This window comes from Camelus dromedarius, chromosome 5 (assembly GCF_036321535.1).
Source record: "Camelus dromedarius isolate mCamDro1 chromosome 5, mCamDro1.pat, whole genome shotgun sequence".
NCBI lineage: Eukaryota > Metazoa > Chordata > Mammalia > Artiodactyla > Camelidae > Camelus > Camelus dromedarius.
In genome coordinates this window covers 93,447,286-93,475,246 of record NC_087440.1, presented here as the reverse complement: position 1 = coordinate 93,475,246, position 27,961 = coordinate 93,447,286, and the positions used below count along the sequence as shown (strand labels likewise).

Genomic DNA, 27,961 nt, shown 5'->3' with positions numbered 1-27,961 from the left:
AGCCAGTGGACAACTGGATGGGAGTGAAGAGGACCAGTCAGCCGCAGCTGAGGTCAGTAGAGAAGGAGACAGAAGCACCAAGAGGAACTGTCTGGAACACGCAGACAGAGCATGAGACAGGCCTGGCGCGTGTGTGAACGCCACCCACCAAGGGACGGCGGGAAACGGGCAGACCAGCACCCGCAGAGAACTGGGTGAGGCTTCCCCACACCGACGACAGACAGGCCTACGACACCACTTCACGCGTTACAGACCCCCACACAGGTAAGTACAGGCACACTCCTGGGCACAGCAGGAAAACCACCGGAAAACGAATAGCCAAGAGACAGTCGAGAACAGCCAGAAGGGGGAGAGGAGAGCTCAGGGGTAGAGCGTGTGCTTAGCACGCACAAGGTCCTGGGTTCAAGCCCCGGTGCCGCCACTAAAATAAACAAGCACATAAACTTAATCACCTGTGAAATTAATGACTTGGTGTAGCGCTCACAGGATGTGCGGGAACAGAGCTGTGGGGAGCAGAGCTCTGAGGGGGAACTGCTGCGATACACCTGACTCCTGTGCGGCTGGTCGAGGGACCTGGTGAGCAGGCTCTGGTGGTGGCCGGCCTCATGGGCTGCCAGTATGCTGGACGCTGGCTCCGGCCCGCCTTGTCCATCTTGCCCCTGGATCCTCCCTGGAGCAGGAGTGGGGGGAGCATCACCCCAGAGTGATGGTCAGAGACCAGGGTGAGGTCAGAGACCCCTCTAAAGCCATGAACAGGGAGGTAAGAGTGCCTGTACCCCTCCTGTGCTGTGTCTACACAGCATGGCCTACTTATAAGAGTGTGCTTGGATGCTGCATCCCTGAATGGCTTGACTAAAATAACTTCCCTTTTTTGAGGAGTAGATGGCCAGAAAATCTCCCTGCTTTGCTTTCTTATCTAGGTCGCCACCTGGTGGCAATGTATGTGCATTGCAGCACCCTGCTCTTGGTGGGGATCAAAGCGGACTTTCCAGCCCAGGATGGGAGACACCTGGGACTAAGCATTCTGGGGTGGCGGGGGGGGGGGGGCCTCCCCATCCCAAACACCCCCAGTGGAGAAATGAGGCCAAGGCGACAGACGCCGGCATGCTGCCACATGACAGAAGAATGATTTATTAGAACAAATTCCATGACAAATCATATAAAATAACCATTTTCTGAAAGACATCCGTAAGACCACCTGAGGACAAACGCAAAGGTGCCTCCCAGAAGCCAGACAAATAAGTTACCAATACCAAAGCGAAGGCGGGGGGGGGGCACAGACTGGTGAATTAAAAAAATTGTACAGCCATTCCTGCGGGGTGTGGATGGAGGTGGACGGACGGCCACTGCTTGTCTCCAAGGGACGGGCTGCGGGCAGCAGTGCGGGGCGTGCGGGGCGGGGGGGCGCCAGGCCCAGCACCTCCTCCGTGTGGACACTGAGGCTTGTGGGTGGGGCCGGGCGGGGACCCCACTGCCACTCACACACGTGAACATGGGGGGCACAGGACCCCTGCACTCAACACCACACCAGCTGCGTGTGAACACGGACACCCCCATCACCCACCGCAGCCGCCGGCCCAGCCTCAGCGACCCCCGCCAGCAATCGACACTCACGCAGATGCCAGGCGGGGTCCTCCCACCCCAGGGTGGTGGTGGGGGCAGCCACACACACACACACCACAGCCAATGGGCTCTTTGGCTTAGAGGCTCCAGAAACATCCCCCGTGGGGTGGTGCACTCTGCTTGCCTGGCACATTCCCAGCTGAAAAAATCCTGAGAAAATAAACTGTTCCTGGGGGCCTGTCCCTGCCCACCCCTCCAGGGGACCAGGAGCACAGGGGCCTGTGAGACACCCAACTAATGCCCACAGCATCCAGAGGATGGGGGGAGGTCAGGGGGGCTGCTTGCCAGGAGCTTCTGGAAGCCTGGTTCCAGGCCACTTTGGTCTGTCGCTCCCCTCCACCTGGCCAGAGCCCCTGGGAGCCAGGTGCAGAGGCTGCGAGTCCTGCACTGGATGTGCCTGCGCGTTAGCTTGGCGTGTGCGTGTGTGCACAGCCGCCCGGTCACGTGCTCAGGGAGTTTGGCAGTTGTATTGGCACCAAAGGCTCAAAGCGGTGGGGTTCCTGCCCCAGATGTCTCCCGGGCCACTTCCCTGACCCAGGCCACTGGACTCTGGGGTGGCTGAGAGCGCCCCGGCCAGCCTGCACTCTGCCCTCTTTGAGTCCTGGAGTGTCACTGGGCCCCCAGCTCTGTGTTTGGCACTGACTGACCCCCACTGCCCAACCCTTCTCCCTCCGCCTGGTCCTGGCCAGCACAAAGGGACAGGCCAGTGAGCATGTGTCCCCCAGCCTACGAGGCAGGGCAAGGCCCTTTGGGGCCCGGGAGGCTGCTGCAATGGCACAAACCACTCTTCCCTCAAAAGCTAAAGACAAAAATGATAGCGATGGAGAGGGGACGGGAGACTCACCCACAATGCTGGCCCTTGGCATCGGCCACAGCAGGAGCTGGGCCCGGAGGCCAGCAGGGGTGTGGGCTGGACAACCTGGCTGGCGCCCCGGCACCCACAGGGTTATGGCACGTGTAGGGGTCTTTGTGGTGAACTGTCTGCAGCCCGGAGGGGCTGCAGCAGCGGACGGTGTAGACGGGAGGCACCAGACCTGGGCACAGGGAGGCTGCCCCAGCCCCCGCCCCCTAGATCAGGAACCTTTCCGCGTCGGGGAGGAAGTCAGGGAGGAAGGAGGGGTCTGGGAGGCTGGGGGACCCGCAGTTTGCCCGCTGCTGCGAGAAGCTCCTCAGAGGCAGGGCCGAGGCGGGTGAGGATGGGCTCTGGGCAGCTGGCCGGCCCTTCCCGAGCTGGGCTGTGCCCGCAGGGCCCCTGTTTCCAGTCAGCAGGTCCAGGTTCCCGCTGGGGTCCACGATGGCGTTGATGACTGGGGGAGGGGAGAGGGTCAGGCTGGCGGGGCTCCTGCCCTGCCTCCCCTGCCCACCTGGGGGCCTCCTGGCCGGTTCACTACAGGTGTGAGTCAGGGTTCACCGAGGTCCCTCCCACTGCCTATCTGGGACCAGAAGCACCAGCGCCACCCACCAGCCACAAGGCCTGGTCCACACCCACCTTCCAGCTGCTTCTGCACTCGTCTCAGTTCTTTGAGGATGGAGCTGATTTCCTGGAAGAGGAAAGGAAGAAGGCAGGTGGAGCAGGAACAAGGCGCTCACCTCTCCCCCAGGGCTCTGGGGGCAGGAGTCGGGTCAGGCTCAGGTCAGCTCCCCAGGAGGGCCCCGGAGGCGGGGCCCCGGGGGCGGGCATGGCCCCCGCCAGCCCTCACCTTGTTGGACGTCTTCAGGATGGGCACCTCATTCTCAGCATTGATCCTGGCTTCCAGGTCCTCCCACGCACGCCCAGTGTTCTGGAAGAGGATCCTATCCCCCAGGGGTTGGGGGAGGGAGCGGGCAGAGGATGATGACCCAGGAACCCAGGCACGGCCCTGCCCAGACCACCCCCCTAGCCACCACCTCCTGCGCCCAAGGGGAAACAGGCCTGGTACCAGGGTCCCTGTCTCTGTGCCCTACACAGGGAGGGCTGAGAGGAAGAGGGGAGCAGGGAGGGAGGGAGGGAGGGGGGCACCCTGGGGCTCTAGCCTCCCCAGACTCAGGGTCCGATTGCCAAACCAAGTATGTGTGTGTGTGGATGTGGGGCACAGTCCCAGTTCACATGCTCGGGTTTCTACCCACGTCAGGGCATCTCGCTGTGTGGCTCCCAGCTCCTCCCCGAGGGGCTCCCACTGGCCAGCAGGGCCCACTCACTTCATCTTCTCAGCAAGGTGCTCCGTGTTCTCACGGATGGCGTGGGACAGCTGGGACACGGGGTTCAGCATCAGGTTATCAAAGATCACCTGCAGAGACCCATGCATCAGCGTGGCGCCCAGAACCCCTAGAAAGCCCTGCTCCCTCCGCACAGAGAGCCAGCCACTGGCCAGCTCCCAAGGGCGGGGGTGGGGGGTTGCCTGCCTCCTCACGGTTCCGAGGCCGCATCCTGTTGGCCAGGGGGTCCTCACAGCGGTCATTCATGTTCTGGTCCAGGTCTCGAGAGCTCAGGGAGCCAGGCGGCACCTTCTGGAAGTTGAGGCTGGCCTCGGGGATGCGCTGAACCAGCTGCGGAAATGGGGAGCAGGGGCAGCGTCAGCCCAGGGATGGGGTGTCTGGCACAGAAGGTGGACAGGGTTGACCCAAGCCCCATCAGCTCAGGGTCCCCGGGCGCCCTCCAACAATGGACGCAGGTCCCTGACACAGGGTGGCTGTTGGGGACCTGAGCGAAGGTGCATGGCGGGAACTCAGTGAGGGCTCACGGCCATGACCCCTCACCAACACCCCCAAGTGGGGCAGGGGGGCTCACCTCCTCACGGGCGGAGATGGTGGAGGCAGGGGTGCTGGGCACATTGTTGATGGAGAGGCTGCGGGCAGACCCCGGGGAGCCCAGCGAGTCCCCATCCCCCGCCACGTCATGGATCTCCCGGGCCAGGATGGCCACGTCCTTCACCAGTGTCTGACTCAGCCTGCAGCCAGCGGGAGACAAGGCAGATCCTGTGCGGTTGCTCTAGGCTGGGTGGGGATCCAGTGTAGGGGAGGTTGGGGACAGGAGCCAGATGGGACGTGAGTTACCCTGCACAAGCAGAAATCCCACCCTAGGTGGGAGTCCCTCCGGGGGGCAGCCACTGGGTGAGGGGCAGGGCCGGGGGGTGCAGCCTCCAGCCTGACCCAAACTATATCCCTCCAGCCACTGGCAATTCCAGGAAGGACAGGGCCCCACTTGGGGGGCTGGGGCAGGGCCTTGGGAGGAAGAGTGGACAGTCACCCTCTGGCTCCCGGCCGTACCTCCTCTGGCCACCAGGACTGACATCAGGGCTGTCACAGAACAGCCAGGGCCACACAAACCCTGCTCCATGGGCGGGGAATTGAAGGGTGGGGCAGGGTCCCTGACAAGGGGCAGAGTCATGCAGCCCCAGAGAGGCCAGGGACCTCCCCACAGGGCAGGGAGGCCCAGCCTCCAGTGCCAGGGTAGACCCTCTCCACCACAAGGGCCACAGGCCACACATGCTTCCCTGAGAGGCTCCCTGGGCTGCAGCCCACAGCCTCTGTCGCCTGCCCTCTGAGCACCTCAGGCCCACAGCCAGCACGCTCTGCACCACGTGAGCCCCTGGCCAGGCTTGGGGAGAGGGGTCCGTCTCTCCCAGGGGGAACGGGCTCTGGCCCCCGGCCCTCTCAGCACTTCATGCCCGCAGTCACCCAAGGGATGCCCCACCCTCAACCAGCTGTCCTAGCTCTACTCAGGGTCCCTCCACAGCTGGCCCTCAGGGCCCACCCACTGAGTGGCAACTCCAGCACAGCCACCAAGCTCTGCCCCGCCCAACAGACAATAAACACTGCTGGAGACAACTCCCCTGGGCACCTCTGCCTCCCCAGCAGCCTGCCCGAGGCGCCTCCAGAGAAGGGCCCCCCACCGGTCAAAAAAATACAAAGGCTGCTCCCCAGGGGCCTGGTGACCTGTGCCCCTGCCTCAGAGCCAGTCCCCTGCCCACCCAGGCCTCTGAACCGGCACCCACCCTGAAAGCAGAGACCTTGGGAAGCCCACGGGGCCCTCCCACCTGTGCCCCGCTCACCTGGCCCAGGTGCCATGCCTCCTTCCAGATCCCCACCCCGGGAGCCCCGCCACCCCTCCCCAGCACCACCTGCAGGTGACCCCCCACCCTCTGCCCCGCAGGCATCTCGGTCTCTGGCCTGCTTCGCTTCGTACTCTCCCGGGCCTCTCCGCACAGCCTCACGCCACCCACAGCCCCGTCAGCATCTTTGTGCTGATGACGCCCGTGCCTCCTCCCCCCACGTGGGCTCTTGTCTCGCCAGCAGCCTCTGGTCCACCTGCCTCCGCTCCAGGTGCCTCACCGACTCCAGCTCCAGCCATTCCCCTCCCGCTCCCACAGCCCTGCAGGGCCCAGCCCCCGGGGCCCTGACCTCCGCTCAGTGAAGGACCGTGCTTCATCCCCTGCCCCCTCTGCGCCCTTCTTCTCAGCACCTGGCTTAGGGGCGAGCCTTCCACTGAACGGCTACATGAAGAAACTCGTTTTTAATAAAAAATTTTAGTGAAGGTCTTCCTTGAACCAGAGGTTCCCCCCTCCTCCTGGACAGATCTGCATCCACACATCCAGCCACTCAGCCACCCATCCAACCATCCATCCATCATCCATCCGTCTACTCGTCCATCATTCCTCCATCCTTCCAAACATCCACCATCCATCCATCCATCATCCACTCACTCATGTACCCTTCCATCTGACAAGCACTTCCCATGCCCACTCAGGAAGTAAAGCCCAGGATGGTCCCAAGGAGAGGCACCCAGGGGGCAACAGCTCATGCTGTGTGCCGGCACTGCTCACCTGGCGATCTCAGCGATGTCAGATGTCTGCACAAGGAAACCGCAGGGGTCCTCCTCCTCCTCGTCCGTGTCCCGGTGGCCAGGGGCCCGGGGGCGGGCCCGGCCGGAGCCGCTAGCCCGTGGGGTCTGCGTGGCTGTTGAGGCATGGGAGCGTGTGTGTTTGGGGGAGCCATGGTGGGAGCCGTACTCCTCCTCAGATGTGGACGTGCAATCTGAACCCTGCTGCCGGCGACGCGTGTCTCGGGTGAGTGAATTGGTTCCAAAAGCAAGAACAGAACAGAGCAGCACTCAGCACCACGAGGCAGCCCGGGCCCCTCCGGGTAAGGGCCTGGCGCCGCAGGACAAGCTGCGTTGCAGCTGGTACCCTACACACAGAAGCCCTTCAGCTGAAGCACGAGCCGCTGCTGGGGTCCAGGGCCGGCAAGGCCGCCGCCAACCCGGAGGTGCAAGCAGGGATGGGCAGCCTGGCGCGTCCGTGGGCCCTTGCGGAGCAGCCCAGGGGGCAGCTGGCCAGCCAGCGGGCAGGGGCCATGTCCTGGGGGTGGGTCTGTGCCCGTCAGCTGAGAACCGGCACCCTTGGTGGCAGGGCTGTGGTGCCCAGACACCCTAGACGGCAGTAAACCTCCCCACGTGCATTGGCCGTGGCCCTGGGCTGGACCACACAGGGCTCAGCCCCTGCAGCCCCTCCCTGTGCCCACCTGGTCTTCTCAGACCTGACCCCTAGCCCACCCCTGCTCAGAGCCCCCACCCCCACCGCAGCTGCGAACATGCTCAGGGTGACAAGGAGCACGGGTGGGGGGCTCCCACCAAGCAGGTGTGGTCCTCAGCCCAAAACCATCCTGTCCCTACTCCGTCCCTTCCTCCAGTGAACCCTGTCCCTCAGCACTCCTCAGCCCCCAGCCACGGAGCAGACTCCACCTCGGCCCCCCAGCAGACCCAGCAGCCAGGGAGGGGCCCTAACTCTGTGGCTGTGAGTCTGGGAGGAGGCCCAGCCAGAGCGCAGGCAGGGTCTGGTATCGGGCGAGAGCAACAGCAGCAGCACGGAGCTGGGAGAAGTGCCGACACCTCCAAACCAGTTCTCTCGGAGGCTCAGCCCCCAGCACGGCGAGCGTGGCTGCGTGGACGTGGACATCCATCCCCGGCGGGAGCCAGCCCCGGGGCCACAGCAGCCCGTCCCTCCTCGCTGCACACAGGGACCGTGGGCTGCAGGAGCCTCTGCTTGTGGTGTGCTGGTGGGACTGCCACAGGCCTCCCCCGGCCACAGGGGGCCCTCCCAGACTCACACACCCACCACCGCCTAGGGCAGCGCACCCTCCCCAGGCCCCTAAGCCCCCAGCCCCACAGGGGACAGCTTGGGCCTCCACGTGTGCCTCACGAGCCACTGGGGTCCCACCTGGACCCGGAACTCCAGGTAAGAGTGGGCAGACCCAGCCCTCCGTCCACAGCCCCCAGGCCCACCTGGGAGTCAGAGGCAGCACCCTCATCCCGGAGAGGGTCGGGGTTCTGCCCTCACACCAGGATGGCCCGGGGGCTGCGGGAGGCCCACTGCCGTGCACACCTGAGTGCACGTGTGTGTGGAGACGCACCCGCCGATGGGAAAGGGGGCTCCTCCAGGGGACAGGGGCCCCACAGCCCAGAGCTAGGCTGACGCCCAGAAAGCTGCCTGCCCCCCCCCCCCCCGGCACTCACTGGATGAGGAGTAGCGGGCGCTGCCTGGGCGGGCCCTGCTGAAGGGCTGGCGGGAGACCGCGGCAGTGTTGGTGGCCTTCCTGGCAGTGGCCCGAGCCTCGGCCACGGTGGGCTTGCGGCCGGCGCAGTACAACTCGACGCTGCGGCCGGAGAAGCCAGCACGGGTTGGGGTGGCCTCTGAGTCGCCGGGGCCGGTGAAGGAGCCGGCCCGCTTCCGGGGCATGGCCAGGATGTCCAGGCGGGACAGCCTCTTGGCCTGCTCGAGAGGTGGTCGCCCCACTGGCTCGGGGTTGACCGGGGGCCCCCGCTCACTGTCTGCGGCCTCTGTGTCCGAGGCATCCCCCAGCCGGGCCCGTCTCAGCCGGGAGGCCCGCGTGGGCCGCGGGGTGGACAGGCTGTTGGAGCGGGTCAGTGCTTGCTGCCCCTTCTGGACGCTGGCTGAGCCGCGGGGCTGCTCTTCCCGGGCAGCGGCAGGGGGTGGCGGGGGGGCCATGGGTTTCCGGCGAGGCCCTGGCCGCCCTGCCCCAGTGGCCGTGGGGGTCTCGTGGTCAGAGGTGACCATGTCTGCACTGGGCAGGTGGGCAAGGCTGGAGCCTTGTTCCTCTTCAGGCCAGTCCCTGGAACCCTGGGGCCCGTGGCTGCGCCGCACGACCGGGCGCCTTGTCGGCTCTCCACGGCCCACATCTGGCAGGCCCAGTGGGTGACGCTGCTTCTCTGAGAGCCGTTCACGGGCGCTGCTCAAGGCGACAGTCCCCGGGTCCTGCACTGCTGGCGGGGACGGTGCCTTCTCCTTCCGCAGCCCTGTGGGCTGGGGGCCGGTTGGGCTGGGCCCGTTCTTGCCACTGAGCAGACTGACGGTGCTGGACGTGTCCACGTCAGAGTCCCCAGACAGAGAGTCTTCAGGAGGCCGGGGGGCACTGCCCATCTCGCCCTCTGGCCCCTCCACGGACTTGGAGAGCAGTCGGGCCTCCAAGGCAGCCAGCGCTGTCTCTGTCTCCTTCAGAATCAGATGAGTGTCCTGGGAGTGAAGGTCCACGCACGAGGCCCGGGCTGCAGCCAGGTCCTGCAGGAGTGGGTGGCTGGGGATGTGCGGGAGTTGACCGGGCGCTGCAGAGCCACTGGTGGGCTCCTTGGTGAAGCTGTCTTGCCGGACAAAGGCCAGGGCCTCCTTGGGGGGCGCCGGGCAGGAGCTCTCGGGCTCTGGGGACCGTTCTGTCCGCAGCTGGATGACCATCCTCCCACTGGTGCTGACATACATGCCGTCCCTCGCTGGGGGGCTGGGCTGGGCCACCCGCCCTGGGCCCTCTGCCTCCCTGGGGGCTACAGGTGGCTTCTTGGGCAAGGCTGCCTCCCCGTTCTGGTCCCCGATGAAGAAAGTGGTGGGGGCTGGCTCCCCAGGGCCTCTTGGTGAGCGCCGGCCCCTCGTCCACGCCTGCCCCTCCTGTGGGCCCCTACTTGGCTCAGGGCCTCGCCCGCCATCCGACCCACTGGCATCACTGAGGCTGTCGGGCTCTAGGTCCTCCTGCCCCAAGAGGAGGCCAGCCTGCTCGCTGCCTAGCTCCGGCGGCCCAGGCCCACTCTTCCTGGCAGCCTCGGGGCCTGCGGGGCTGTCCGCTCTGTCGCTGGGCAGCTGCGGGAGTAGTCGCCGCTGGCGCACAGGCAGGGCCCCCTCCAGCTCCCCAGTTCTGCGCCCAGGGCCATCCTCTGCGGAGACAAGGGAGCGGGTTAGAGCGGCCGCTGCCCCCAGGCCCTCCACCTGCTCAGGGAGCTGGCCCTGCTCCAGGTATGGGGACATGAGCTCCTAGCTGTCCAGTCGGTGGCCAGAGGCTGCCCTCTCCCCACTACAGCGCTGGAGCCACTTACCTGACAGGCCTGGGTCCGAGTAGCTGTCAGCCAGGCTGGCCCAGCGAGACACCCACTTCTGACCCCCAGGGGAGCCTGGCACCGGGAGGCCCTACAGAGAGGAGGGCAGGGGTGTGTCTGCAGCAAGGAGAGGCAGGAGCCCCACGGGGAGGTGCTGGGAGCGGGAGCAGGTGGCAAGGTGGCCATCCCTGTGCCTGCCACCTGCTCCCCCAGCAGAAGCAGCCTGCAGAACCCTGCGCAACTCCCCACGTCTCAGCTGGTTCAGTGGCTCGGAGGTCAGTGGCTGTGGCTGTGTCCCGCCCCTCAGACTCAGCCCAGCCCTGCCCATGGGCACACGCACCCAGGCACCCAATTGACTCGGGGCCTCTAGGCCTGTCCTTGACAGCTCTGCACAGGGCCCCAGCCTGCCTGCCAGGTGGGCACGCTCCTCTGAAAGGTCCTGCCCTGTGTGTCTGCAGCCTGGAGCCCACAGCTCAGCCAGGATCGGAGCCTTTGAGGGCATATGGCACCCTGTGACCTGGGCCCCGGCCCAGATGCCGGCCCCTCCCCGCCCAGCCCCTTCCAAGGATGGCGTCAGGGCTCTGTCCCACACACCTGAAGCTCCACCTGTGGGGGCACGCCCACTGGGCAGGAGGCAAACTCCTGCAGCAGGGCCATCCGCTGGGCCACCCCGTCACCAGGCTCGTCTCTGTCTCCTCTGATGACTGGGCGGAAGGTGGCCGAGGACGCCCTGGAGAGCTCAGGGGCCTCGAGCACCCCAAAGACCTGCCAGGAGGAATGGCGGGGCAGCGGGTCAGAGCAGCACGCCCAAAGCCAGGCGCCCAGGCCTCCCCCCTAAATGGGCACCTGGTCAATCATCTTGCGGGCCTCCTCCACCTCCTGGTCCTGCGCCTCCGTCTCGATGGTGTAGGTCCCCGCGTCGCTGAGGCTGTCGTCCTCCTCCTGTTTGCGCGCCTTCGTCACTTGGGGGTCGGTAGAGGGTGGTGGCGGGGTCGAGGGGGCCACGGGGCTGGCCCCGCGGGGCGTCAGGGGGGCGGGCAGTGCGGGGGTCGCCTTCTCAGGGCCCGGCCGCTGGGCAGGGGAGCTGTCCTGCAGGCACTGAGCCATGAAGTCCTGGGCCAGGCGGGAGCGGCGCCCCACGCTGCCGAAGGGACGGGCGGAGGCCCGGGGGGCGGGGGCGGGGCTGCCCAGCCGCTCCTCTGCCTTCTCCCGCTTGAGGGAGCCGGCCCTCTGTGGCCCTGAGCCGCTGCCCGCCCCCCGGGCCAGGGTGGGGGCCGGGGCGGGGGCCGCCGGGCGGTCCCTGTCAGCCGGCCCCGGGCCGCGGCGCCGGTCAGGCCTGGGGTCCCAGGGCGGTGTGTGCGTGAAGGACTGGGAGCGCTTCTTGCGGGGCGTGTCCTCGTCGAAGAACTCGATGACGAAGGCCTGCTGGTTGTGCAGCAGCTCCTGGGGGTCCCGCTTGATCTGCCTCTGCAGCCGCACCTGCTCCCCGCTGGCCTCCCCGGGGGCCCCAGCCGCCCCGGCCACGGGGTCCTCCGAGTCGCTCTGGGTACCATCCTCATGCTTGTGGCCTGGAGGGGGCAGGGAACGCAACTTGTAAGGCTGAGGGTGGACACACAACCACAGGGTCAGGTGGTAGGGTACACGGCGCCCCACCGGGAACAACACATGAGGCCCAGCTCGCTGGACGCCCCCCAGCATCGTGCCACGGGCCCCCAGGCGGCTAGGTGGGCCGGGCGCACTCACCCTTCAGGGTGCGGGTGTGCACGGGCAGGTCACTCTTGGTGCTGTGCCGGTCGTCGCCGAGGCCAGCCCGGTGCAGCAGGCTGGGGTCATTCTGCACCAGCCAGTCAGCCACCTTGGTCTCTGCGGAGACCACCTCGGAGGGCGCGGCCTCCTTGCCGGGGGGCCGCCGCTGGCGCAGGGAGAACTTGGTGACGTGGTCCCTGATCTTCACCTTACCGGGGCTGCCGTCGTCAAACTCGATGGTGAAGCACGCATGGCTCTGCACCACGGGGGCCGCCCCTCCCCCGCCCGCTTCCACGCCCCTGGGGGGTGCCTCGTGCACCGGCACCTCCAGGGGCCGTGGTGGTGGGGTCTCCTTGGTGGGGATCTCGAAGTAGCTGGGCTCCCGCCGGAACGAGTAGCCCTGAGGTTCCGCGGGGGCCCGGAAGCCGGCCACTGTCCCTGTGAGATCCCCATCCTTCTGTGCCAGCTCCTTAGGCCGCTCTGGGGAGTGGGGGAACACATGGTCAGGTGGGGCCACGTGTGGGACCCGCACCCCACCCACCTCCGCCAGGACCACCGGCTCCGTCTCCCTCCAGACCAGGCTGCCCTCCAGGGCTTACCCATGCAGGGCTCGTCCTGGCGCGGGTACTCGGGCAGGGTGCCCTCATCCTCACCCCACCAGGAGGGCTGCCCGTACAGGGGGGTGCGGTAGGCTGCTGCCTCTGCAGAGGGAATTTTGACCCTGGGTCACTGGCCCCAACACAGATAGCAGGGGGACCAGAGCTGAGGAAGATGCTGGGGTCTGGAGGTGGCCCAGGTGTCACCTCCTGGCTGGAACCTGCAGCCACCCAGCCACCCCTGGCCAGTTGCCAACCGCTCTGGTCCTGTTCCTGCATCCACGGCAGGAGACAGCTGCAGAATTGCCTCTTCCATCCCCGCCTGGGCCTCCCCATGGGGTGGCTGTTGCAGGGGAAACTCGTCCCTGGGGCAGCACCATCCTCGGCGCCCCGGTCCTGGGGCAAGCCACCCCTTCCATCCTGCCCAGGCCTCTGCCCACAAGGCCTGCCCAATGGAAGGACAGAAGGACAGCAGTGAGCCCAGCCCAGGGCTGGCCTCTCTCCAAGGCTCTGCAAACGGTTCAGGCCACAAATGGGTGACCTGGGGGCTGAGTGCCACTGCAGTCTGACTGGAGCACACAGGCAGTGTGCGTGGGTGACTATTCCTACAGGCATGCAGGGCTGTGGGCACACACAGGTGAGTGTGTCTACAGAGATAAGACAGGTGTAGGACATGTAAGATAGATATTTCTACAGGAGTGCGGGTACACGGGTGGGGGTACCCACAGGGGTGGGGGGCACAGGGGCGTGCAGGTCCCTGAACTCACACACAAGCAGGTCTGTGCTGCGGCTGCCATGGGGTGGGGTGGGGTGGGGCTGGGTCGTGCGGGGGGGGGGAGGTGTGTGTTGGGGGGTGAGGGCGAAAGGATTGCTGGACGTGGGGTGTGGGGGCCACGTGGGGCGGGGGGCCTGTGTGTGCTCGGGGCCACGGCAGTGCCATCCTACCTGCTCCGGGTCTCCGGTCCCCCCGCTCAGGCCTGGGGGCTGAGGACTCACAGTGCGGCGTGTGCCCTGGCAAGGCCTCGCCCCTCTTGGGCGCCGGGCTCTTGACGCTCACCTGCAGCTGGCTGGTGTACTTCTCGTGCTGTGGGCAGTGGGCCAGGGTGAGGGGGGCTGCCTGGGGAGAACACCCCCACCCGGGGTGCCTGCCTCTCCTCCCCGCTCCATCTGGAGTGGACCCAGCATTGTATGTGCACGTCTGTCCGTGCATGCACGTGTGTCCGTGTGCGTGCACGTGTGTCCATGTGCATGCTGGGGCCCCTGGCTGAGGTCGCAGTCAGCAGAGCAGGGCTCACACTGGCCCTGCCCCTCACTGGCGTGTGACTCTGGGCAGCCCCACCATGCTCCATGTTGCCCACAGTTACTTTGGGAAAAGGGGCTATGGCTATCCCCTACAGGGCTCCTGGGAAATGCTCTGGCAGGGTCCCCCAAGTGCTCCATGACTCCCGCACAATAGAGCAAGGGGAGAGGAGACACCCCACCAGCTGTGACCCCCCCCCACTGGGACCCTCAAGCCACCCAGCTGAAGGAAGGGCACTCTAGGGCACCCCTCACCCAGGACCTCCCACGAGGCTGGCCCCAAAGGCTACCCACTGCCGGCCTCCAAACAGGCCCTCCTGCCTGCTGCTGGCCACCCCAACCCATGGTGGCCTGATGCCAGCTAGGCCCTCTCGGCCCCCCTTCCTGCTGGGCACAGCAGCCTCCTCTGGGGCTCCAGCCGCGCCCAGTCCGTGGCTGCATCAGCCTGGGGGGTGGGGGGGTGACTATCTTCCCCACCTGCCCGACCGGGCCATCCGGTGAGGCAGGCCAGAGCGGGCTGACTCACGGCACCACAGCCAGGCCAGGGGCAAACAGGCAGCAGGAAGCAGAGGGCTGTGGGGACAAGATGCCAGGGGCCCCCAGCTGAGCACCAGCACTGACCCTGAGTGCCTCCTCGGGGACACGGTGCTGCACGCGCTCCAGCACATACATGTTGGAATGTGACAGTGTGTCAAGGAGAACAGGAGGTGGGGGAGCCAGGCGGGGCCCTCGGACAGCGGCCTCAGCCGGAGATGAAAGGACCACTCCCAGGCGTGGCTGATGAAGAGGGAACATGGCCAGGGGTCGGGGGGCAGATACCGTGCTGGCCACACACAGCCACGCGTGCACCGGCACATGTCCAGACTGTAGGGACAGTCTGTAGGCCGTGCGGCCCCCACTCAGGGGCAGGACACAGGCTGATCCAGGTCACAGCACACAAGAGCCCCAGGGCTGGGGTGCACTGTCCACCCCACTCACAGCCAGGGAGCCCAGCTCTGCCTCCCATCCCAGAGCACCCCACAGCCCTGGCCCACAGGTTTCCAGGGGTGGGGAGGGCCTCAGCCAGTGGCTGGGTCTGGCTGTGCCAAGGCGAGCGCGGGTCCAGGCGGACAGAGGAGAAGATGCTCTGCAGCCATGCGTGCGGGTCTGCGGCGGCCCAGGGCAGAGGCTCAGGCCCCTCGCAGCTGCGTTCTGAGTGCAGAACACCACACCTGGGCAGCCCCAGAAGCGCTGATACTCCTGGTCCCAGGAGGGCTCTTTAGCTCCTCGGACCAGCGGGCAGGCAGAAGGTGCCGAAGCTGGGGCCTTGGCGGGGGGGGGGGGGGGGGCAGGCGGCAGGAGCGGAGCCCAGGTTCACCCTCACCACCTCTCATGCCCTCGGGCCCCAGCTGTGCCCACAAGGCCCCACCCGCTTCCGAGGACGGGTCGCACGCCACCAGGAAAGGATATCATATCCGAACCGGATGACGTCATTGAGCTTCAATGTGACGTACTTCTGGTCTGGGATGCGCACGTCGTTCACAAACGTCTGTGGGGGAAGCAGGTGGTGCGGCTGAGCTGGCGCGGGCGGGACAACCACTCTGGAGCCCCCACAGCGGGCCAGCGGGCCCTCCTGTGCTGCGCTGGGCCCAGCACCATCCCTCCAGCATGCGTGCACCCTGCCCCATGCCCCAAGGCGACCACAGGACAGACGGCCGCTGAAAGACCCCCTGGCACCCAGGGGCCCGACAGAGCCCCTCAAGCACAGAACCACGGATGCCCTGGTGAAACGGACCCTTTCTCTCATCCTCACAGAGACTGGTGCTGGCCCCGCCATGCCCACGGGAGCAGCACGCAGGGTGGCCCCGGGGCACGGCTGCTCAGGCTGTGCGAGGCTCTGACGTCGACCCCCACGCAGGCTGCCTGCTCACAGGGGCATCGAAGCGCCAGCCCCTGGAAGCCCCATTTCCCCCATCAGGGCGTTCCTGTCAGCCGGCTGAAGACACCACACTGTGGTCAGATGAGTGCAAGGCCCCAGCACGCTGAGAGCCTCTGGGCAGCCAGGGTGACAGGGGAGACGAGTGTGGCTCAGCAAGGCAGCTGTGCCCAGAGTCTGGCAGAAGGAACAAGAAGCATGAGGACTCGTCACAGGACAGAGGAGGGGGCCTTGTCACAGGAGGGTCTCTGGCTGCCGAGGAGGAGGGCGGCTTCCCGGGGAGGCGCCGCAGCCAGGGGCCTGCGCACGCAGAGATGGGTGTGGAGCAGAGCGGGGCTGGGAGAGCCGGGGACTGCAAGCTCGGTTTGGACACGCTGGATGTAAAGTAGGAGTCTGGGCTCTGAGCAAGGAGCAGAGGACAGCAGTCCTGACATGGGGACAGCTGTGTGGCTGAACTTGGGGTCACGTGGGCCGGCAGGAGTGGGCCCTGCCCTGGGCACATCACAGGTCTCTGAGGAACTGGCCCCACAGGGTCGAGGTGCACCCCGTGTGGCAGAGGGGAGGCCCGCTCCCTTGCAGCCCCATTTGGGCAGGGTTGCTTCCTCTGACAGGGGCGTGCTGAGGGAGAAGGGGGCTCAGGGGGCAGAGCCCAGCAGAGCCTGAGACCCTCAGCTGGGGGCACCCTGATGGGGACCCGTCAGATGGGGTCCAGTAGTTGGTGGAGCGCTCTCACTGCAGAAGCAGGGCTGGCCTGACACTGCTGTGGGACCCCTGCTCAGGAATGGTGGGGGTGGCCAGACTGCATCGGCGGGGAGGGACACGGAAGGGCCCTCCTCAGCCCAGATAAAGGGGCTGGAGCCTGGCGGTTTGTCTTCTTCCTGAAACAACGTCCTGGGGCAGGGGACCAAACACAGAAAGAACAAGACACCGAGACAGACCCTGGTCGCTGGAGAGGATGCTCCCCGTCCTTCCTGGCCAGTCTCCACCCCAAACATGAGGTTCCTCTCATCTGATCCCTCTCTGCTCCTGCAGCCAGGACCACCTTCTGGTCACCTCCCTGTGCCTGCCGCCCCCAACTCACAAAAGAGCTCACATGCGCCCCTAGGACAGAGTACCCAGCACAGCCCCACCCATCTCAGGAGCCCCAGTTCCAGCCTGCAGGTGGTCCCAGTGCCTCCCCTGCCCACCCAGAAAGCAGCCCCACCATCCAGAGGCCCTGCTCAGCAGGAGCCCTCCCAAGGAGGCCACGGGAGCAGGAGGTCCTGGAGGGAGCTAGGTAAGGGCAAAGCAGAGGGGAAGATCATAGAAGGGGCGGAGCCACAGGTGGGCAGAGCCGGAGTGGGGATGGAGCTGGTGCGGGGCCAGCACAGAGGGCGGGGTCATGGAGGGGTAGGGCCATCAAAGGGGTGGGGCCATAGGGTGAGGCAGCATAGAGGGAGGGGCCGTTGAGGAGCGGAGCCAGCACAGAGCACGGGGTCACGGAAAGGAGCAGGAGGAGGGGTGGGGCCCCTGCAGAGCTGAGTAGGCAGGGGCCTGGGCCAGCACGCGGCTAGAGCGCTCACCCCGTTCAGGCTCCCCAGGTCCTTCACCCAGTGCTCGTCCCTGTCCTGGTCGTAGTTGATGACGGCGTGCTGCTTGTCCACACTGCGCGACTGGGAGACACAGAGGTGCCATGCTGGCTAGTGGCCCAGGAAGCAGAGGCACCCCCAGGAGGCCCCGCCCACACTCTCTCCCATCCCACCCAATAAGACCACAAGACCAACACCAGGCCTAACACCCACGAGGTCCCACCCACGGCTCCACATCTCGAGTGCATGTGCATGTGCCCCAGCAAGCACGGCTGATCCTGCCAGCCGACCCGACCCGACCCAGCCACACAGGCTGCAGGGATTTGCCAAGATCCCAGGGCCGGTTCCTTCTGTCCCAGGCTGCCACCAGGGCCCCTCCCTTTGTGACTAGCCCTCCACTGCACCAATAGGCCAGTACCCCCTCCCATCCCAGCCACAGCTCCTGGGTCAGCTGTGGAAGGGGCTGGCTACCCTCTGGTCATCTGGGACACACTGTTCACTCCCAAGGGCAGGCACGGGTGGCCTTGCAGAGTTGGCAGAGCCCAGAGGGAGGCTCAAAGGGCTGGGATACTCTGGGGGAGGCCTCCCCGCCCAGCCAGCCGCACAGCACACACAGCCTCTTGGAGTGATGGACACATACACACATACGCATGCGTGATGTGCCTCAGGCCCCACTGCCTAACACGCGCATGCACAGGGCTCATACGTCCTGAGCACGCCCTGAGCACGCCCTGCCACCCAGCTGTCACACACATGTGCTCACATGTGGGTACTTCCACCCTGACCTCTTCCAGCTCCGCTCTGGCCACCAGCCTACCGGGGACCCCACCCCAAGGATGGTCACTCTTGCACACGGTCAAGCTGGAGGGCCACGTTCCGCTTGCTGAGGTATCGTCAGCACGGCCGCCTCACCCCGCCAAGATGCCTGTGTCCCAGCACAGAGCACGTCACCACCGCCATCTCTCTGATTCTCTCCACCTGCCCACCCCCTCCAGCACCATCCAGAAATGACCAGTTTCTAGGGGAGGCCCCAGTACCTGCCCCCAAGGACTGGAGTCTCCCAGGGGTGGGCCCCCTCCCTCCATGAGACCAGAGTGCACAACAGGGTAGGGGTGGGGGTGGACATGGGCTCTGGCCCAGCCCTGCCCCTACCCAAGGTCACTTTACTTGGCCAAGGCACCAGGCAGGACCTGGAAAGGAGACTGCTGTGGGCAGGGCTCCTGGGAGGCTGCAGCCCTTGGCCTGAGGTGGCTGGCTGGACGCACTGCTGCTGCTACAGTGGGGGTGCTGGGGGGGGGGTGGCAGGGCCCACAGCTCATCCTGCCATGGACCTTTGGTCCTCTGGAAGGGACCAGGGCTGCAGGGGCAGCTTCCAGGGCAGTGCAGAGTCTGCAGGACCAGCCAGGGCTTCCCTGACACAGAGGCCCACCTGGAGCCACCTGCCCTGGTGCCACCCGCATGGGCCCAGGGATGTGTAGGGCCTCTTCCCTGCCTGTGAAGTTCCCAGAACTGGTCCTGGTGGGGCTCCTGGCACCAACCCACCTGCCTCCAAAGTGATGGGTCTCTGGCGAGGTAAGTCAGACCCTGAGACTGACTGCCCCCGTCCTGAATTCCTCATCCAGAGTTGGCACCCACAGCTGGACAGCTCCTGGCCACCCTGACTGCAACCTGAGCCCCAGACACCAGGTACCACCTCCTCTACTGGACTCCCCTCCTGTTCTCGATGCAGGCCTGCCCAGCACTCACCTCCTCCAGAAGCCAGCCAGTGACCTTCAGCTTCAGCCTCTCCCACTGGCCCTGGCCCAGGCAGGGTTGGGCGGGCACACTGGGGGAAACAGCACCCCCTTCTCTGGGCCTTGGGCTCCTAGCTGCAGGCGCTGGAGGAGCTTCCCCAGAACTCAGCCCCAGGGCACAGACAAGAATCAGCCACTCTCCAGGGGGCCCGCGTGCTCTGGCTCGCCCCACCTCAGGCCAGGTAACTGGCTCCTTGGCGGCCCTGCCCCGGCCCCGTGGATCAGGCATTCCTGAGAGTCCAGCCAGGCAGCTGGGAGGACAGGAGCTCACCGCTTTCCGCGCCCTCTCTGTGCACAGCCAGTTGCATAGCTCAGCCCTGCCTGACACCTGGATGCCGCTGGGCCAAAGGGATCCCCCAAACCCCCGCCAGGAATCGAACCTCCTGGAATGCGGACCTGAAACGGCGTTGAGAAGGCCGCACGGGGCGCCGCACACCAGGATGCAGTGGGACGCAGGCCGGCCCCAGGCTCTGCCCAGCCCAAGGCGGACAGGGTGCGAGCACAAGGGCGCCCCATCCCTCAGGTGTGGACGCCTCCTTCGCTGAGGAGCAGCCCCCCAGAGGGGCTTCTGCATTGGCCCTTCCAGCAGGAACAACTCCACTCCCTCTCTAAGCCTCCGACCCCCGGCTCCTGCAAACACCCCTGGCTGCCTTCCAGCAGCTCAAGCCCAGCTTGGTCAAACCAGCCCCTCCCTCCCTGCCCACCTGGCCCCATGCCTCCTTCTGGGAAGACCTCCGGCCAAGCCCCCAGCTGCTCCAGCCACACTCCTCAGCCCCAGGCAGTAAGTCTCACTGGCCTTCCTCCTCCACACCCCCAAACCCCCCATAAATCCGCCCGCCTCCTTCCCCAGCCCACCTCCTTAACCACGGCTCCCCTCTCCTGTCCTCCCAGCCCCCACCTGGCCCTGCCCCTCCCTCCTCTGCTGAAATCTGCTGGGGCTCCCTGGTCGTGTCACATGAGCCACAGGCCCTCTCCAAACCCCCCTCCACTGACTGCACCAGCCAGCCCTCTGGCCAGACCGCTTCACAGGCTTTGGAGGTGCTGTGCCCTCTCCTGGACCTTGGTTCTCTGCCCAGAACCACCCCCCAGCCCTGTGCCCATCTTCCCTCTCCCAGCAAGATGCCCCATCCTGCCCACCCCACCCACCTCCTGACTCCCTGGACTTGGTACGGCGCCCCGCCCCCATTTGTACCCAGAGCCTGGGCTGCCCTGCCCACTCCCAGCACAGCCCTCCCTAGACTGCAGACAGCACCAGGGCTTGCTGGAAACAGGCGGGGAGAAGCCCCACCTTCAGGCAACTCCCTCCCAGCCCAGAAGCAGACCTCAACCCTGCTGAGCCTAGGTGATCTGAGCCTGGAAGCCCACTCAAGGGATGTGGAGGCAGCCCCTCGGCCCGGGTCTCAAGACTTAAAAGGACATAGACCAGGCCCCATGGAAAGCGGTCCGGCCACACAGGAAGACGAGTGGGTGAAACAGATGTGTAAAATGGTCCCAAGAAGCTCCAAACACAGGGATGTTTTGGAAAAGGATCCAGTTGTTTGCACTCACTTTTAAACGAAATAGGCATGTGCTTCCAAAACGTGTCTGATGCCCTCCACGGGTGAGAGCCTGCCTGGGACCCCAATGCCTAGGGCTCTGAGCATCCCTCCTGCAGCTCACACCCAGCGCCACCCGGCAGGGCCACAGCACACGCAGCGGGTGGGCTCAGCCTGAGTGTGCACAGGGGTGGCCAAGCTGGGCCTCTCAGGGCAGTGGTTTCCGGGTGAGGGTGCGGTCAAATGAGTCCCAGCTGTCACATGCCTGCCCAGGGCAAACTGGGCAGAAGCAGAGGACACCTCACCACAAACATACACACCGTGCACACACAGGTGCATGTGTGCAACTCCCACACATGCGCACACGTGCACATGCGCACCTGTGTGTCTGTGTGCACGCATGTGCACAAGTCTGCTGGTGCACACAGCCACACATGCCATGCACCAGAGCCCTGCCTCCTCCTCTCCCTGAACAGAGGCAGCCCACCTTCGGCCTGGTGCCTCTGCTAGCACCCCCAACGCTGCCCCTTTGCCCTGGCTCTCACCACATCACCGTGCCCAGTCGGGCCCACGGCCCCGGTCCCACCCCTAGTGCCACCTTCAGGTTTGTCTCCTGGGGGATCATCTGGTCCTGCTTACATGTTTGTGGCCAGCCCAGCCCCTCCCTGGAATGGAGACCCCAGGAGGCAGGGTCTCTAACACGGAGCACAGTGACTGCTGAGTGACACCCATGGGAATGAACGCAAGGACGTGCAGAGGGCAGGCCCAAGCCCTGCGGGAGCACAGCATGGGGCGGGGAGGACAAGCTGGCTGGCGAGGTCAGGGCGGGCACAGGTGCCTGACTGCAGGGGCTGGGATGGTGTGCTGGGCCCCGCAGAGCCAGGGCAGCTGGGGAGAGCAGAGGCCTAGCAGGTGGGGGTGGCTGTCCCAGCAGCCGGGCTGGGTGCAAGTGGCCCTCGGGGGTGCCCACGGCATGAATGAGGGAGAGGGACGGTCAGGGTTGGCCCCCGCACACCTGGCGGGGACATTCACCACCCGGGACTCTGGCGGGGGTCTGGCTGCCTCTGAGATGCCCCCAGGCAGCTGATGAACGCAGGAGGCTGGGGACAGGGTGGCGAGAGACACCCTGTGAATCATATGAGCAGAGGTGGAAACCGAGGCTCTGGGTGTGGACAGACCCTCCAAGGAGAGGGCAGGCAGATGACAGGCCTGGTGCACTCAGAGCCCAGCCCGAGGGAAAGCCGCAGGGGCGGCCACGTGGGAGGGGAGAGATGGGGAGGCCTGGAACTGCCATAGGGGATGGTGTCTGGGTGAAGGGCAGGAACTCAGGCTGGGCGGGGGGCAGGCACTCGCAGCCTGGTGGCAGAGGGTGGACTAGGGGCTGGGTGGTGGTGTGCAGGTGAGGAACTCCCTAGCAGGGGCTCCACAGAAGAGCAGGGGTGAGGGGGGCCAGCAGGAGAGCACAGCCCCCAGGACACGAGAGGCTGGGGCACCCTAAGCAGGGGGCAGGTGGGCTGGGGCGGGAGGCGCTGGGCGGGAGGCAGCCTTCCCACACTCACTCTACACCCACATGACCTCTCTGATGGAGACACAGCCATGCTGCCCAGGAAGGGGCAGAAACGCAGGTGCACCCAGTCCAGAGGCCTGAGAGGCCCCCATCGCCCTGCCCTGCTCAGACTGGCCCAGAAACTAGGAATCAGACCACAGACTCACCTTGAGCACCCTGACCACTCCCTGCCCCAGCAGCCTCCCCCCACCACCTGGGAGTGAGGGCCTGGGACGGGAGGGCAGAGCCAGGGGCGGGGAGAGCAACCACTCTGGGCCCCCAGCAGCCACAGGCCACTGTGGGCTTACTCTGGCTCCCCCACAGACTCCCACCAGATGCCACCTCCTCCAAGAGGCCCTCCTGGCCCATGGGTAGAAAGGCTGGGCCACCAACAGGCCACACAGGCACAGCAGGGAACACACAGCTCCCTGCCAGGGGTCAGGGCCTAATGTGGTGACCCCTTCAGGGCTCTTTCCAATGGACAGAGAACAGGGGTCATGTCATACGACAGCATTGGGGAGCCGCCGGCCACATCGCACTCTCCCATCAGCCACCCCATGGGGGCCAGGGCCACAGCCTACAACCTCTGCTGGTTTCATGAGGCCTGAGACCAGTCTTCACACTTTAGGTGGTCTAAAAACATCAGAAGACTTTCACCACAGGAGAAAATGACACGAAACTGACATTTCAACAAAGAAACAGAGTTGTACCAGCGCAGCCATGCCCGTTGGTTTATGCACAGTTCTTTGCGACAACAGCAGCGCTAAGTGGCTGTGACAGAGGCATGTGGCCCGCAAGGCCTCAGATATCTAGCCAGACTTTTACAGAGAACATTCGCCCAGCCCTGTACAGAGCCGCCGACTCGGCCTCTCCAACTTCCAAAGGCAAGAAGCAAAGAGAACACAGGAGCCGCTGCTCTAGACCGAAGGCACTTCAGTAAAGACCAAACAGCCACACACAGCAAGGGGGGCCTTGCCAGGTCTGGAGTCAGGCAAATCAGAGGACATGTGGGGAGAACAGGGTTCTGGAAATGGACAGGACTTGCATTTGCTGCCCAAGTGGACGTGCTCGTGGTTGGGACTCCGGCTGCAGCCCAAGCCCCACACACCCCAGGGAGTGGGTGGCAGCAGCCAGGGCTGCACATGGAACAGGGGTCCAAGCGCGACCTCACCCTGCACCCAAGTGGGCCCCGTGGCCAGACCAGGCAGTGTGGCCCACCTAGGACACCTCCAGACAGCCCCACAGTGGGGGGAGAGCTTGGGGCGCTTGGAGACAGGGGCCTATATGCCACGCTGGGGAGGGGCCAGGGTTGCAGGGACCCCACTCGACCACACCCTTGAGGGTGGGGAAACCCAGGTGGACCCTACAGGGTCAAGTCCCCCGCCCTCTCCCTTCCCTCCTTGTGCCTAGGAGCCAGGTGTGTGAGCCTCGTGGAGGGTAAGGTTGTCTCAACTCAAACTCAGGGCCAGAGGGAAACTCCTGACTGCCAGGTGCCTGGTGTCCCGGCCCTTCGTGTCCTGCCAGCCTCTGGAGCCCAAGAAAGGCCCCTGTCCCTGACCCCTGGGAACTAGCCATCTCCTGGCCACTTATGGTCCCCAACTCACAGCCTGGTTGGGGCTCCCAGACAACCAGAATATGGACAGATCCAATTTCTGGCACTTTCCAAAGGAGGGCTCCCAACACCTTGACAATCTGATAGCATCCTCCCATCAGAAAATGTCCCATATGCAGAGGCCAGACCCTCACTCCCGAGTGCACACCCACCCAAGGCCCCCAAGCCTGCCATGGGTCCCGCAGCAAGTGGGGTGGGCACCTTCCCACCCAGTCCCAACCCTGCCCCCGCCCTGCCCCCACACTCACCTGCAGCATGAGTTCACAGTCCTCGCGCCCCACAAAGATGAGCTCCCGTGGGAGCCGGTGGCGGGTGCCACTGCTGCTCACCAGGAACCAGGAGGTGACACTCATCTTGGCGCTGGCGAGGTCTGTCTGGCCCTGCAGGGGAAGGAGTCATCAGAGCAGGACTCCCCTGCCTGGGCCTGGGAGCCTGGACACACTGAAGGCCCAGCACGGGTTCTGTCCCTTTGGGGTCCAAGCACCTTCAGCCCCACTGCAGTGGCTGCTTCTAGAGATGCTGGGCTCCAGGCCAGCCCTTCCCTGAGTATACCTGTCAACCATGGACCCCATCCTAGGCCAAGGTCGCCTGGTCCCCCTTATGCTCCAGGCCCACACGTAACCTCTTCTCTCTTCCGGGTGCCAGGGTTAGATGCGTGGACCCACCCATGTCCCCGTGACCTGACCAGGAACACCTCCCACGTGGGACTTAGCTTGACCCATCAGGGTCCCCCAAGGCCAGGTCCATGACCCAAGACAGATTCCAAACCAGAGGACCCCTTCCCTCAGCTGGACACCCCAGGTGGGCCTCAGCAGGAGGACAGGGAGGGAGCAGTCGGAGACCAGAGCCAGGAACCATCGACAAGCCTACTGCTGAGAGGAGACCAAACATCCTTTGGTGGCCACCACGACCGCCCCACAGACGCCCCCAGGCCAGGACAATGCCAGGTGGTCAGGGAATCAGGCAGCCCCTCCAGGGCCCACGAGGGAGGTGGCACTTTGGTTTCTGAGAGGCTGATATGGTCAGGATGGGCAGAGGAGCACCGTGGTGCAGTGGGGGCAACTGGAGTGACAACAAGGGCCGATGTCACGCCGAGAGCAGGCCCTGGGGCAGCCTGAGGCCCCATGGAGCCAGTGTGCATGTGGTCTCACAGGTGCCCTGTCACTCAGAGCTGTGTCACTACGTCAGCACAGGTGTGCAGGCACCAAGTGTGTGGGCACACCTGTGCCACACACATATGCACACAGCATCCCCATACACCTATCACCTACAAGTGCCCTGGCTGCTTTGCATGTGTGCATGCGCACACACATGGTAAACCATGTCCTGAGCTCTGCCAGGAGGGGTCTGATTAAGGAGGGTGGCCAGGGAAGATTTCCTGGGAGGGGGTGCGGGCGGAGGTGGGCACATGAACAGCCGGGGCCACACTCCAAGCAGAGGGAACAGCCATTGCCAAGACACTGAGCCACCCAGGAGAGAGACGGGAGGCTCTGGAGGGCCCAGGCCAGGCTGCACCACTGAGGGGCTGAGTGAAGGAGGAAAACGCAGGGCACTTGTTCCAAAAGGATGAGGGATTTCACAAGGAGCAATGCGCTGAAGTCGGCTCGGGGTCTGAGGGCAGGGCTGGGTGTGTCACACACCCTGGAGGCCGGCCCTGGAGGTCCTGAGGTGATGATCTGGCTCAGCATCCAAACAGACAGGAAGCCAGGCTGGAGACAAGTGGCGAGATGATAACCAGGCAGAGACACAGGTGTGGGCACCCTGGCCAGAGAGGATGTGGGGCAGCCCCAGGCCCTGTCCCTGCAGTGCCCGCACCTAGAGGCCTCTTAGCCCAGGTCTCAAATCCCTTCTGGGTGACCAGTGGGCGAGGCCAACTCCAGGCCCCACCCATCTGGGAAGGCCCATGTAACCCATGGCAGACACAAGCAAGCAGGTGGGAAGATGGGAAAAATCCACCCAGAAGACAGCCCCAGCCGGACAGAACCCCCTCATCCTGGGACCCCCGCCCTGCCTCCAGCCAGAAGGGCAGGCACGGGAGGCTGAGGGGGCGGGGCCTTCCCTCGGAGGCCTCATCAGGGCAGCTGGAGGAGAGCCCCCACCCCACCATCGTGCTCCCCAGCCCCCTTACAACCTCCAGCCCAGACCCCACGTCCCACCCTCTGCCATCACCTGTCCCCAGGTCTTGAAGAGCAGTTGGAGACCCCACCCAGAGGAGGCCACAGCCTCTGCTTGCGGCTGAGAGAGGCCAAACCCCCAGAGCCTGGTTATGCGGCTGTGCCAGAGCCAGGCGGCCCCTGCCACCGCCAGCCCATCCGGAAAAGGCCCAGGCCTAGAGTCGTGGACGCTCCCAAGCAGCCTGCGGCCGGGCCGGGGCTGGGCTGGCCCTGGTTGCCAGGACGGAGAACAATAAATACCCGAAACTTGTCCTCTCGGCCGCCCCAGCCAGAAGGGCCACCCGCCTGGAGGTGAGGGGAGGTGGAGTCGCCCGGGGCAGGAGCTGGGAGCCGCCAGCTTGGGGAAAGGGAAGGGATGGAGGCAGGGGCTGGGAGGGGCAGGGAGCGACGGCGGGGCTGCGGGCGGACAGGCGGCTGGAAGAGGCAGACGGAACGGAGGCCGGGGACAGGCCGGGAGAGGAGGCAGGGACAGCGGAGAGGCGGCGGCGAAGGGAAACGAGGAGAGAGGGAGGAGGAGGAGGAAGAAGGAGGGAGGGATCGCGGGAGGAGAGACCAGGCCGGGAGGCGGCCGGGCGGGAGTGCCGGGCCCGGAGGGGGAGGGAGCGGCGCCTTCTCCTGAATCAGCGCTCGCCGGGGGCGGCCATGGCCAAGCCGGTGCCTGGGCGGGGACCCCAGCGCCCCGGCCTGCGCCCCCTATCCGGGCCGCATAGACGCGAGCCGCGCGGCCCCTCCCGGCCTGGCGCAGACCTGGGCCGCCTCCGCCGCGGCGGGAACCGGCCTGCCCAGGTGCGCCGGCAGCCGCCACCCCCGCGCCTTTGTCCGGCCCGCCGGGCTCCGCTTCCCGGCCCCCTGCCCACTGCCCGTAGGCGCGCAGGTGCGGGCGGAGGGAGGCCCGGCCGCCTCGGGCGCAGAGCGGCGCGTCTTACCTGCAGCTCGGTTCCAGCTCAGCCCCGGCTCGGCCCCAGCCCTCCCGCCCGGCCGGCCGAGCGCTGGGCGGGGCCCCCGCCTAGGACATGCCCGGCGCGGCCCGCACGCTCGCGGGAGCCCGGCGAGCCCACGGGCAGAGCGGCTGCCCGGGCCTCGCGCGGTGGGTCCCTGACGTCTGCGGGAGCCCCGCCCCGCCCCGCCCCGCCCCGCCCCCGTCCCGGCCCCGCCCCCGTCACCCGGAAATCCAGGTTAGGGCGGGCCCGGGGCGCAAGGTGAGCGCGGCTCCAGTCCCCCGGCGGCGCAGCCGGCCCGGCCCCCGCGCCCCAGAACTGCCCCCACCGCCCAGGCCCAGCCAGCCTCCCCTACTCTCCCCTCACCTACCCCCAGACCCCTCCCCTCCCCTCCCCGTCTCCGTCCCGCCCCGGCTTGGGGACCCGCCCCTGCGTGCCGGGCGCAACCCGGTGCCCACAGCAGCTCCGCGACCTGGCTCGGAGCCCGCGGTTAACGCTTAACCAAGCTCCGGGAGCCCGAAGCTCGAGCCGCACCCCGTGCCCCTAACCTTTGGTCCCGCCCGCCGCAAAGACGGGTGGAAGGCGAAGGAGCTGTTGCGAGTCCCAGAGGCCCGCCCCGCGCTCCCGTGACCCTGCGCTCCTACCCCGGGCGTTCTTGGCGGGGCTGGGGGACGGTGGGTCGTGGGTGTCGACGCCGTCCTACCTGGACGCCGACTGTGAGCCAGACCCTGCCGAGGGGCCGGGGGGTGGGGGGCGGGGTGGTTCCTGGAGTAAGTTCTCACGGGCTGCCCGCTCCGTTCCAGGCGCTACTGTGGAGCTATCCGGCGGGGGAGAGGGGGAAAGGGATTAACGCCGGGGGCGGGGGGCGCTGTGGGAGGTGCCTTGGTGGAGGGGTTCCCCTGTAGGCATTACCGGTGGGGGTTGGCCTTGACAAAGGCAAGCAGGTGCGCAGCAAAAGTGAAGGGAAGTCCTAGGAGATGGGGTTGAGGAGGGCGTGTGCCAAGTTACCTGGGCTTTCTGGAGTGGGCAGCTGAAGCCACTGAGCGTTCACCGGCTGCGACGGGGCCCACCCTGCCCTGCACCTGGAGCACCTGGGCCTGCTCCCGCCCCGCGGCGGCACTCCATAATCTGCTACCAAAGTCACTAGGCCCGGACAGAGCCAGGCCCTGACCTGGGGGACGGGAGCACGGAGGGGGTCCCATACTCTGGAGCGTGGAGCCCCGCACCAACTATGCGAGTGCAAAGCCACTGCAGAGGAAAGAG

The 27,961-nt window shown here is 66.0% G+C and overlaps 1 protein-coding gene across 4 annotated transcripts; it reads right to left on the bottom strand.

Moving 5' to 3' along the window:
• Positions 1-1,105: 1,105 nt before the first annotated feature.
• Positions 1,106-26,820, bottom strand: CEP170B (centrosomal protein 170B). Of its 4 annotated transcripts, none has more exons than XM_064486328.1 (19): positions 26,687-26,819; positions 23,835-23,966; positions 17,095-17,184; positions 15,067-15,145; positions 14,239-14,297; positions 13,264-13,402; positions 12,322-12,423; positions 11,720-12,202; positions 10,823-11,544; positions 10,571-10,741; positions 9,977-10,067; positions 8,114-9,817; positions 6,426-6,663; positions 4,391-4,550; positions 4,006-4,149; positions 3,802-3,890; positions 3,324-3,417; positions 3,113-3,164; positions 1,106-2,930 (listed from the first exon to the last, which is right to left on the bottom strand). In XM_064486328.1, the coding sequence occupies exons 2-19, from the start codon at positions 23,937-23,939 to the stop codon at positions 2,692-2,694; spliced, it is 4,761 nt and encodes a 1,586-aa protein (XP_064342398.1). In that variant the 5' UTR covers positions 23,940-23,966; positions 26,687-26,819; the 3' UTR covers positions 1,106-2,691. The 4 variants fall into 4 exon arrangements, with proteins under 4 accessions (XP_064342398.1, XP_031310314.2, XP_064342399.1 ...); XM_031454454.2 differs by having other exon boundaries at positions 6,426-6,558; XM_064486329.1 differs by lacking the exon at positions 26,687-26,819 and adding an exon at positions 24,139-25,528.
• Between the last annotated feature and the right edge of the window lie 1,141 nt (positions 26,821-27,961).

Coding starts and splice junctions, on each gene's coding strand:
- CEP170B (XM_064486328.1), bottom strand. CDS start 23,939: ATGAGTGTCACCTCCTGGTTCCTGGTGAGCAGCAGTGGCACCCGCCAC. Junction 14,298..15,066: donor CGTCATCCGGTTCGGATATG/ATATCCTTTCCT, acceptor ACACACTGTCAC/ATTCCAACATGTATGTGCTG. Junction 3,165..3,323: donor TCCTGAAGACGTCCAACAAG/GTGAGGGCTGGC, acceptor TTCCTCTTCCAG/GAAATCAGCTCCATCCTCAA.